General features: G+C 31.7%; 3 protein-coding genes across 3 annotated transcripts; all 3 read left to right on the top strand.

The window, feature by feature from the left end:
* Window positions 1-3,668: 3,668 nt before the first annotated feature.
* On the top strand, window positions 3,669-6,094 carry LOC9302794 (putative ethylene-responsive transcription factor ERF121). Its single transcript, XM_021015832.1, has 3 exons — window positions 3,669-4,623; window positions 4,711-4,847; window positions 5,885-6,094. The coding sequence occupies exons 1-3, from the start codon at window positions 4,269-4,271 to the stop codon at window positions 6,092-6,094; spliced, it is 702 nt and encodes a 233-aa protein (XP_020871491.1). The 5' UTR covers window positions 3,669-4,268.
* A 352-nt stretch (window positions 6,095-6,446) lies between these two features.
* LOC9301109 (putative ethylene-responsive transcription factor ERF121) lies at window positions 6,447-7,937 on the top strand. The gene is made up of 2 exons (XM_002864988.2): window positions 6,447-7,195; window positions 7,287-7,937. The coding sequence occupies exons 1-2, from the start codon at window positions 6,904-6,906 to the stop codon at window positions 7,433-7,435; spliced, it is 441 nt and encodes a 146-aa protein (XP_002865034.1). The 5' UTR covers window positions 6,447-6,903; the 3' UTR covers window positions 7,436-7,937.
* Window positions 7,938-9,667: 1,730 nt separating this feature from the next.
* LOC9301110 (ethylene-responsive transcription factor ERF122) lies at window positions 9,668-10,560 on the top strand. The gene is made up of 2 exons (XM_021015833.1): window positions 9,668-9,737; window positions 10,304-10,560. The coding sequence occupies exons 1-2, from the start codon at window positions 9,668-9,670 to the stop codon at window positions 10,558-10,560; spliced, it is 327 nt and encodes a 108-aa protein (XP_020871492.1).
* The last annotated feature ends 1,550 nt before the right edge of the window (window positions 10,561-12,110 follow it).

Consider the following 12,110-nt stretch of genomic DNA (forward strand, 5'->3'; position numbering starts at 1 on the left):
TTCTACAGAAATTAATGAACGTTTATTAATTAGACTTTCGAGTTGAGATTTTTTTTTCTTTGGACCTTATATCTACTTAGGGGTGTCAAAATGGGTAACCCGACCCGACCCGACCCAAACCCACATGGGTTCGAGTGTTTAATGGACGGATTTGACCCGACCCATATATTTATATGGGTTGAATTTATATACCCAAACCATTATTGTAGAAATTCATTGGCTTAATGGGTTATATGGGTACCCATATATATGTATAATAAAATATATAAAAAGGACAAAAATCCAAAAAAATAACATAAAATTGTAAATCAACAAAAGTTTTTAAATAATAAATTAAAAAATCTAGATATTAAAGTAGAAAAATATCCTAAAATCTTAAAACCACAAATCCAAAGAACCATAAAACCAAATAAAAAAAATAGTTGTAAAGAAAAGAAGATATTTTACATATATTTATATAAATTTTACATAATATATTAATATAGATATATATAAATTTTACTTTTTAGTTTTGGTTATGAAACCCATGGATAACCCATGATCCTAATGGGTTTTACCCATTAAACCCATAACCCTAATAGGGTAACCCACTGCAAACCCATATATATATGGGTAAAAAAATTCTACCCAAACCCACTAAAATCATGGGCGGGTTCGGGTAACCCATGGGTATTAACCCATTTTGACACCCCTATATCTAGTTATCTACTATTATATGATGATAAATATTAAATAATAAATCAAGGCCATGTTATAAATAATAACTCAAAACATATATATATGTAATACTCCCTCCGTTTCATAATATAAGTCGTTTTGGAGAAAAAAAATTGTTTCATAATATAAATCGTTTTCAAATTCTTATGCAAATTATATATTATTTTAATATGTTATAATTATTTATATTATGCAGTCTCTGTTGTGATTGGCTGAACTTTTTAAAAGTAAATTTTTTTAATCTGCGTGTTTAAAGCTAAAACGACTTATATATGAAATTGAGGGAGTATATCTACTATACATTTTTGCAGCAGTTTTTGGGTACCCAAATCGGGTCAAATTTGTTTAATTTTGACCCGGAAATCTTCAATCGGATCTTTCCTTAAATTTTGGCAAAATTAAAAAACGAAAATAATTAATAAAATCTAAAATATATATACTTTCTCAACTAATTACTATATTTAAACGCTTTATTTATGGTATATTCTCCACGATTTTTATAGATAAAAAATCAAATATGATGATTTAATGCTAATATAACAAATTTGCGCTAATTTCCTAAAACCTCTCTACCTAATTTAAACATAAATATATGATTTTTATTTCACTTTTATTTGATCTTATATTTATATTATTTTAAATTATTATAAAATATATAAATAGTTAGTAAATTTTAGTTTTTTTTTTTTCTGCATATGTTACAATTCAAATTTTTTAAAACGGACATATATTACTCAATCGATGAATAAAAATATGTGTGTAATCTATATTAACATTTTTAAGAATAAATTGAGCATTTAATCATGTCGTTATTTTATTCAGACCCGAATTGAGTCATTCGGATCTTTCTTTAATTTTTACAATTATCTAAAATGGGACAGTATATCACGGGTGAAATCCTAATTAGTATTTTAAGATACAATTATAAATTGTTTTTACGGGTTGGTCCAAAAACACACACTAATTTAAAAATATACATGGAAACTATTTGAAAGCAACTTTCAAATTAACTCGAATTATATGACATTTAAATAAAAGTGTTATTAAAAAATAACAAAATGATGTTTAATTTCATTTTAGATTATAAGTTGGACGGGTTTGGGTCAATATTAATACGAGACAAAATACCACAGGTGAAATCCTATAAATAACAAATCAAAATACAATTATACAATCTTAAACACTAAACAAAACAAATACAACTTAAAATTTTTTATTTTTGATACAACGCATGTGATCCGCGGTATACAACAAAAAATATTATACACAATAAATTCATCAATTTATAAAAATAAAAAAATCAAATAATTAATCCGCGGTGTACCGCGGGTCATATCCTAGTCTACTATACATTTTTGCAGCAGTTTTTGGGGTACCCAAATCGGGTCAAATTTGTTTAATTTTGACCCAGAAATCTTCAATCGGATCTTTCCTTAAATTTTGGCAAAATTAAAAAACGAAAATAATTAATAAAATCTAAAATATATATACTTTCTCAACTAATTACTATATTTAAACGCTTTATTTATGGTATATTCTCCACGATTTTTATAGATAAAGAAATCAAATATGATGATTTAATGCTAATATAACAAATTTGCACTAATTTCCTAAAACCTCTCTACCTAATTTAAACATAAATATATGATTCTTATTTCACTTTTATTTGATCTTATATTTATATTATTTTAAATTATTATAAAATATATAAATAGTTAGTAAATTTTAGTTTTTTTTTTTCTGCATATGTTACAATTCAAATTTTTTAAAACGGACATATATTACTCAATCGATGAATAAAAATATGTGTGTAATCTATATTAACATTTTTAAGAACAAATTGAGCATTTAATCATGTCGTTATTTTATTCAGACCCGAAATTGAGTCATTCGGATCTTTTTTTAATTTTTACAATTATCTAAAATGGGACAGTATATCACGGGTGAAATCCTAATTAGTATTTTAAGATACAATTATAAATTGTTTTTACGGGGTGGTCCAAAAACACACACTAATTTAAAAATATACATGAAAACTATTTGAAAGCAAATTTCAAATTAACTCGAATTATATGACATTTAAATAAAAGTGTTATTAAAAAAATAACAAAATGATGTTTAATTTCATTTTAGATTATATGGTTGGACGGGTTTGGGTCAATATTAATACGAGACAATATACCACATGTGAAATCCTATAAATAACAAATCAAAATACAATTATACAATCTTAAACACTAAACAAAACAAATACAACTTAAAATTTTTTATTTTAGATACAACGCATGTGACCCACGGTATACAACAAAAAATATTATACATAATAAATTCATCAATTTATAAAAATAAAAAATCAAATAATTAACCCGCGGTGTACCGCGGGTCATATCCTAGTATTTTGTATTTTAGATAGAGAGACGAGAGAGTTTGGGAAGTGAGATAAACAAACAATACTCTCTTTCTTATTAACTTCTCTACTCTTCCACCGTACATATATATAGGAGTTTTAGGATAAGATAAAATTACAATTACTTGGAGGGTAAGAGACGTGAAGACCAGTGGCGTGAAGGGGAAGATATGATGGATAATCATCAAAATAAATATCCATTTATAACAGGCCGCAATTTTTTTTGACAGAAAAAAAAGTATATATTTCATTTTTGAAAGAAACTAAATAAGGGCCGCAATTATAGTAGTATTTGCTTTGGACCCCAGTAATTAATGGACCGGCCATGGGCCAAATATTTCTTTCTTGCACGTTTACTCCAATCAAGAGTTTATATCAGAAAATCTTTTCTATAATGTTTCAATTAGAAACTTTATTTTTCGCAGCATATCCCATAATGTATCAAATGATCTGTTACAAAGAACTTACGTACAATTAAATCGTAAATTTATTATTAAAAAAAATTATGTTATTTATTATTTAGTTTCTTACTTTCAAACATGAAATAACTTTTATCGATCATATAGAGATTGTTTAGTATGCTCTAATAACAAGAAATCCAAGTCTTAGATTATTAAAATTGGATACTTTTTGTATTCACCATTTAACGTAAATGCAGGGAAATTAAATGTTCACCGATATTGGGCGGTTACAAAATATGTCAACCAACTTGTTCATTTGACGGTGAGCAAACTATACCAATCAAAAATTACATGTGCCTATTAGCTTATATATATTTAAAACGTGATAGTATAGATTTTAACATGACATAAAATGTCATTAATGATTCAAAAGTGACGTGCAAATTAAGAAATGGATTGTTTTACTCGATGTAATGACCAAATTTGTTTCTTCTAAAAATTGCATTTATTACATGAATAATATCTAAGCATATAGTACATATTTCATGCGTGACGTCATTAAAAGAATATCATGCCGTCCTATATTTGTTTACATGGGACCCACGTACACCAATATGTTTGATTACGAGAATGACATGGCGGCCACGTGGATTTGTTCCTCCTACTATATAAACCTCTCACCGCGTGTCTTTTGATTTCAAAATTCTCACACCAGTGTCGTTATCTTTTCTTCGCCGACAGAAATGAATAATTTTCAGTGTGATCCCACTAAAATGGATAATTCAGAAAATGTTCCATCCTATGATCAAAACGAAAATCTCACCCCTGTTGCACCATCACCTCCTTCTTCTTCTTCGTCGTACTTGACAAGAGATCAAGAGCATGGGATTATGGTCTCAGCTTTGCGACAAGTGATATCTAATTCAGGAAGTGACACGTCATCATCTCACTGGATCGCCGGGGAAGCTCTTCCGCATCCGGACGCTGGCCCTTGTCCTCTATGCGGCGCCACTGGTTGCTCTGGCTGCGCATTCCAACAAGGGCAAGAAGAGATTAAGAAAGTGAAGAAGCACAAAGGAGTGAGGAAAAAGCCATCAGGTTCATTATATATATATGTTTAAATAGTTTATGTTTAGATAGCTTTGAGTATGTTACGACAACTTACGTATTTTCAAATACTATCAGGTAAATGGTCGGCAGAAATATGGGATCCGACTTTGAGGGTAAGGAGGTGGCTTGGAACGTTTTCCACGGCAGAGATGGCAGCGCAAGCTTACGATGATGCAGCGGCTGGGCTTGTCGGGAGAGGACTAGAGAGACAGGCCCGGCCCACCCATAAAGCAAGCAAAGCATTTGCTTTAGGCCACAAAATATAATAAAGTTTTTAGGGCCACATTACAAAAAAACTTGTTTAGCATAGTGGTTATGTAGTTAATAAGTTAGTGTCAAGTCTTGAGTTCGAATCTTGTCTTCTATATAGGAGAATGGAAAATAAGTTAGAGAGACGTGGCACAAAGAATGGAGAAGGAAGCCAGGAGGGAGATGGTTGAGAAAAGTATATAGGAGAATCGGATTCGAGGTGTTATACGTCAAGAAAATTATTGCTCACGAAACGAGGATTTGATCGTGTATGTACTTATCGCGAGAGAACAAAATTTATTTTGGAGAGTTATGTACATAGAAAGTTTTTTTTTTTATGAAAAACATACAAAGATTTTTCTTTTGTCAAGATATATACACAAAGCCCCAAAAGGCAAAATAAAAAATAACATGCAATCAGAATGTTTATCAGAATTTTTGTTCTAACATTTGTGCATTGTTTTTAAAAAAAAAATCCGTAACTATACCACATTATTAATTTACCTCCTCCTAAAATACTAATTTAATGGACTATATATGTTATAAAGTTTCTGTACCCATTATATAGCTTTTCTCTCTCTTAACTCTCTCAAAACTTTTAGAGAGGGAAAAAGTCAGTTTCTTCTTTTTATCTTCCGATTACTAATCGGACTAATTTTTTTTTGTTTCTTTTCCGATCTTATGTTGTTTTTCATCTCCGGCTTAGCCGGTGTTATGGTCGGATTGAAGTTTTTCAGACTTATCTTTGTATAAGATCTGGATTTTGTTTGTTCTCTCTTTCTACATGATTTCAAATTCAAATTCCGTTTGCTATTTGAAAGATTATGTTTGCTTCACTGTCAGCTTGGCTCTTCTCTTCTGAAGAAGTAATATCTTCGTCAACTTACTTCACCTTCTGGTATGAAGTGGACCTTTGGAGGTCTTAAAGCGGAGCTTTCTTTGAAGAGTTTTGGAGTTGAAATATAAAGATTCATTTGAGTTTATTGCTTGAAATTTTAAGACGGTAGCAGCAAAATCTTGCAGATCGACAGCGGTGGAACATGTAGAAGGAGTCAGCGATGATGGATCTGCAGTCCGGCGACGGCGCTGCGCTAGATCGTGGATGTGGCCGGTGACGATCGTGGCAAATCTCCTCCTTCTCACTTTTGGACACGTGTTTACACGTGGCACTTTCACTCTTATCCTTATCATTAAAATTGGATTAGGGTAAGTGGGCTTAATTTCAAATGAAATTGTAAATGTAGAAGAAATTGGGCTTCTGTTTCGTCTCATGTAATACCCATTTGGGTTTTCATATTAATAAATATGAAATAGCTGAACAAAAAAAAAAAATCTGTAACTATATATATATTTATATATAATTTAATTATTAAAGTATGTGATAAGAAAAAATTATGATATTTACGGAATGCTTTTTTTTTTTTGGGGTAAAGGGTTGATAATTACTTAATGTTAACCAAATCATGGGATCATATATGACAAGCAATTAATTTGACCATACCAAATGACCTGAAAATGCCCAAATCTACATGCATGTGCTTATACGTTTTAAACGTGGCATTATTGATTCGAAAATGACATTCGGATTAAGAAGTGAAAAGGCTTAGTCGGTCTAATGATTAGATTACTTTTATACTTTATACAGAAAGCTGACAGTACCTGAAAACGATTTAATACTATATTTAGTAACAATTTAAAAGTGGATCGAAAATAATTGATACGTATATACTATATACTTGCTTGTTACTACTATACAGTACATGACATCGCATTTATTATTACAGGAGTAACATTCTAAGTAGGAGTATGTAACAACTTTTGTGCCGCGTGTACTATAACTTCAAAATTTTAGATTCACAAGGGACCAACATGTACATATATTAGATTTTGGTAGCCACGTAGACTTCACCTTCCTACTATATAAACTTAGATTGTTTTCAAATCTTCATGACAAGTTGACAACACTTTTGATCTTTCCCAGTCACTAAATATAAGTATTATCAGTTTGACACCACGAAAATGGACTATTCAAAAAATGTTCAAAACGAAAATTTCACCCTTGTTTCACAACCTTCTTATTTGACAAGAGATCAAGAGCATGGTATCATGGTCTCTACTTTGCGACAAGTGATATCCAACACTGGAGGTGATACGTCATCATCTCACTGGATTGCAAGTGAAGCTCTTCCACCTCCGGACGCTGGCCCTTGTCCTCTTTGCGGCGTCACCGGTTGCTACGGGTGCGCATTCCCACGGCATGAAGAGGTAAAGAAGGAGAAAAAACACAAAGGAGTGAGGAAGAAGCCATCAGGTAAATTTTGTTCTAATTAGTATGTTATGTTCCAACAACTTTTGAGTCTGTACGTTCCACCGGTTTATTACTTTATTAAGTTATTTATCAGGAAAATGGTCTGCGGAAATATGGGATCCGAGTATGAGAGCAAGGAGGTGGCTTGGAACGTTTCCAACGGCGGAGATGGCAGCGCATGCTTACGATGAGGCAGCGGCTGAGCTTGTTGGAAAAAGATCAGCGAGACGTGGCACAAATTAAAGAACTTGGCGGTGGAGATGACTGAAAAAGTGTTTGGTCGGTGATCATAACTATAAACGGCGAGGAATAATAAGCTATATTGCGATAGTTATAGTAGTTATAGATGCTTTGGGGGAGAAATTAATACATTATTCAGAGGAGTTGTGGTATTTTGTATGAGAACCCACCACTTAAGTAGGGTTTCTCTTTTTTTTTTTACTAAGAGGTCTTCAAATTCAAGTTTTGAGGGAAAAAAAAGTTCTATAGAGCCCAAAAAGTTTTGATAAAGACCTCTCTATTTAGTGAGCTTTAACATTTGCATTTGGTTGGGCTTTATCATTATTTTGGCTTTTGGGCTGTTTTGTGATGATGAAAACCTCTGTTTATGGAAGAGTTTTCTCCTCTGTTTCTTAATTGCACTTTATTTGAGGCAGATACTCCACACCACAGAAGGTAGACACTCTGTTTATGATGATGGAGTCGATCATTGATTTAGTCCGAGCATCTAAAACCACAATATTCCCAAACTGAAAATGGAGTAATTATCAAATAATATACTACAAGTTAAGCAAATTTTAGTCTTACCAGTTAAAAAATGCTTACAATGTAAATATCTTAATTTGGTAGGGAAATTAAATTTGAGTACGATATGCTGAAGTGAGCAGCAATGTGAAGCCAGCGTTTATTTGTCTGCGATAGTCTACTTGACTCTCTCTATTGAATAATCGGCTTGAAACTAGAATAATTGACAAATTCCGAACAGTACATTAATGACTTAAATGCTGACTTGGATAAATACTTATATACATAAATATATATATATATATATTTAAAACATGATATGTTCTGTACAGTGTACAAGCCAACTCTGCATAAAATGGTACAATATGAATTCGAAAGTGACATGTAGATTAAGAAGTTGATTGGTTTACTCGGTGAAAGAGCTAATTTGTTTTATATAGAAGTTATACTCTAATTATAGAAAGTGGATAGTATGAACTGATAATCGAAACTTGGGTACATAATACCATATATTAATAATAATGTAACGAAAGGAACAAAATCTAAAGATGCAGTAAGTTCTTGCCGCGTGGATTACATGAGACGGTGCCATTGAGACCCACATGCTTATTCGAAACGTGCTCCTTTACGAGAACGACGCGGCCTTTTTTCCCTTCAATTCCAATAGTATATGTGAAAGTGAAACAGACGGAATAAGTGATGGTCTGATGAAAAATGATTGAAATAAGTGTGATGCAAACTTGTAAATATAAGAATTTCAAAAAACTTTTTTATTTATTTACAAAGAAAATGAAAACATAACATTTTTAAATGTCTTATATATATATTTTTAAAAAGTTTCATATATATATATATATAAATGTCACATATATATATATATATTATCTTTAACATATTATTAATAAATATTGATTAAAAATTATATTAAAATCTTTCAATATATCCATCTTTTTATATATTATACTCCTTCCGTTTCATAATATAAGTCATTCTAGATGAAAGCACGCCAATTAAAAAGATAATACTTTTAAAAAGTTCAACCAATCATAAAAGAGACTACATAATATAAATAATCATAAAATATTAAAGTAATATATAATTTGTATCAAAACTCGAAAACGACTTATATTGCGAAACAAAAAACTTTTTCCAAAACGCCTTATATTATGAAACGGAGAGAGTATATTTTGTTTATAAAAATACATTATTTAACTTTTAAATATTAGAGACCATTTAAAATTTGATAAATATGTGCGGCTTTTGTTGATTAATTAGAACATATTAGAAAACTTAGTGAATTACTGAATTTGATTAAAGAGTTACAGTATTACATTATCTTATCAAATTCAAACCCGTATATAGTCTACAATTCACTCAAATTATCTTAAATCAATTAACAAACAAAATGTATTTTAAATCATATTTGACTAAATTATTTTGTAAAAACACACACACGAGCAGAACATGATGTTTTTTTTTTTGTCAAACGAACATGCTTGTCTTCGTGTACCTTTTTCCGCCTACAGACAGTGAAATGTAGCTTATATGCTTTTATTTTCTTCTGTTTAACCACATTCATGTAACTAATAATTTCGACGAATGGTAGCAAAATACGGCCATAGAAATGCTAAAAAGGTATATATCACGTTTATGTTTCAATTCATTGGCTATAAAAGGTCCCTAGTCACTCCCTTTTGTTTTTAAATCTTCACACCATTTGATCCCACCAAAATGGATCATTCAGAAAACGTTCCATCTAATGATCAACACGAAAATGTCACCCTTGTTGCACCATCAGAAGGTGATCACCTTCTTCTTCGTACTTGACAAGAAATCAAGAGCACGAGATCATGGTCTCTGCTCTGCAACAAGTGATATCTAACTCCAGAGCTGACGCGTCATCATCAAATTTGATCGCAAGCGAAGGTCTTTCGCCTCCAGACGCTGGCCCTTGTCCTTATTAGGACATAATGTTCTACATCGGAAGTTGGAAGGGCTCCTAAGTAATATATAAGGGATATGGGCCACTCCACTCATTGCCAATTGGTTTTGAGTTGGAAGCCCATATTCTAATATGGTATCAGAGCCCGATCCACACACGTCCAACCCGATCCGACCTAAAGATGGTCCAATCATCGACAAGGCCCAAAATTGATGCCGTCGATCTAAGCCCGAACATTTCGAGATTAATGGCCAAAGAGCCATCATCTCGAAGGGGCGTATTAGGACATAATGTCCCACATCGGAAGTTGGAAGGGATCCTAAGTAATATATAAGGGATATGGGTCACTCCACTCATTGCCAATTGGTTTTGAGTTGGAAGCCCATATTCTAATAGTCCTCTCTGTCGCATCATCGGTTGCGAAGGCTGCACATTACAACGGCCGCACCGAGAGATAGAGAAGGAGAAGAAATACAAAGGAGTGAGGAAAAAGCCATCGGGTAAATGGGCGGCGGAGATATGGGATCCGAGTTCGAAATCAAGGAAGTGGCTTGGAACGTTTCTAACGGCAGAGACGGCGGCGAGTTCTTACGATGAGGCGGCGCGGAGCTTGTCAGGAGAACATCAGCAAGACGTGGCAAAACGAACGGAGGAAGAATTAAACGGCGGCGGAGATGACTGAGAAGGACATGGACACATGGTCGGTGATCATACACGGCGAAGTGGAAATGTTTTTTTCACTAAGATTAATTATTTTAATTAATTCTAAAAAATTTCATTGTTTTTTGTATGAAGATCAGTAAGATTTTTTCTCTATGCTATATATTAGACTATTAATTATGGTCAGTTTAATGAAGTTCAAAAATATGAATGGAAGATACATGAAGAAATTGAATTAACAGAGGTTTATAATTATTGGGACTGTTTAGTGTAGAAAACGGTGCATACAGTATTATTGGAAATCAAAATGATTATTAATAACACAATATTAAATGTTTTAAATATGTTTGAGAAAATTATTAAAAAATCAACATTTATGAAAGAGATGGAGTATAAACTTTTGGTTAATACAATATTGTGAATGGTAAAGTGTTCTGGTAAATATGATACTCCCTCTGTTCCTAGAAGATTGATTTTTTAAACATTTCACATTTTTTAAGAAACAATCATTGTTTAATTATTTACTTTTATTAAATATTTTTTAATAAACTATGAACCAATAGTAATCTGAAATAGTTAATCATTACGCCTTGAAATCTACGATTTACTAAAATCAATTAATTAAAAATAAAAAAAAATCTAGAAAATCAATCTTTGTGGAACAAACTCAAAACACTAGAACATCAAACTTCAAGGAACGGAGGGAGTATGACATATCCAAATGATTATGCCAGAAGATTGCCTTTGCTTAGTTGGCTATATTAACCTCTAACGAAAATTAGTTGATGGATATTTTGAATTTACCATTTGATATTTAGATTGTATACTTTTATATTTACACCGACCGCACCAGCTATCGTGTTGACCTTGCATGCAGTGCCGGCTCAACATTTTTATGGGCCCTAAGGCAAAAAAAAATCTTTATACTATTTTTGTTAAAAATATTAATTACTAATACTAAAAACAATAAATAAAAAATTTTATAGACTTTTTTAAATTTTATTTTTGTGTTATAATCTAATTTTTTAATATTTTTTAAAAAATATTTTAGAAAATGGGCCCTTAATTATTGGACTACGGGATTGGACCCCTGGCCGTCGCACCGCCCGCCCACCCATCTGAGCCGGCACTGCTTGCATGTAACACCCCACTTTTTTCCTCCGATTTTTGTATGGAACCCTATGTTTTATACATCAATATCTAATTATTTATGCGTAAAATATATATATTCACGCAAATATACGTCCCTAAAGAGAAAAGAGATTTTCATGATTATTTTTGAAAAAAGAGAAGATTTTGAAAGATGACAACAAGCAAAAGATATCATGAACTCGCATTGCATGAGATGGGATGGGGAACCTAAGCCTATGAAATATTTTGAACGTTTACAACTTAGGGCCTACTATTTGAAGAAATAATTAGCATCAATCAACGACTTATCCCTATTAACCAAAATAATCAACACTAATCATTAATTTCTACTTACTATCTCTCTCGTAACTTACAGAAAACATATAATGATTTTGACGGCTCATCATCTCGGAGAACTAAATACCCACTTCCCACTTCTCA

The sequence above is a fragment of the Arabidopsis lyrata genome (assembly GCF_000004255.2).
Source record: "Arabidopsis lyrata subsp. lyrata unplaced genomic scaffold ARALYscaffold_8, whole genome shotgun sequence".
Lineage (NCBI taxonomy): Eukaryota > Viridiplantae > Streptophyta > Magnoliopsida > Brassicales > Brassicaceae > Arabidopsis > Arabidopsis lyrata.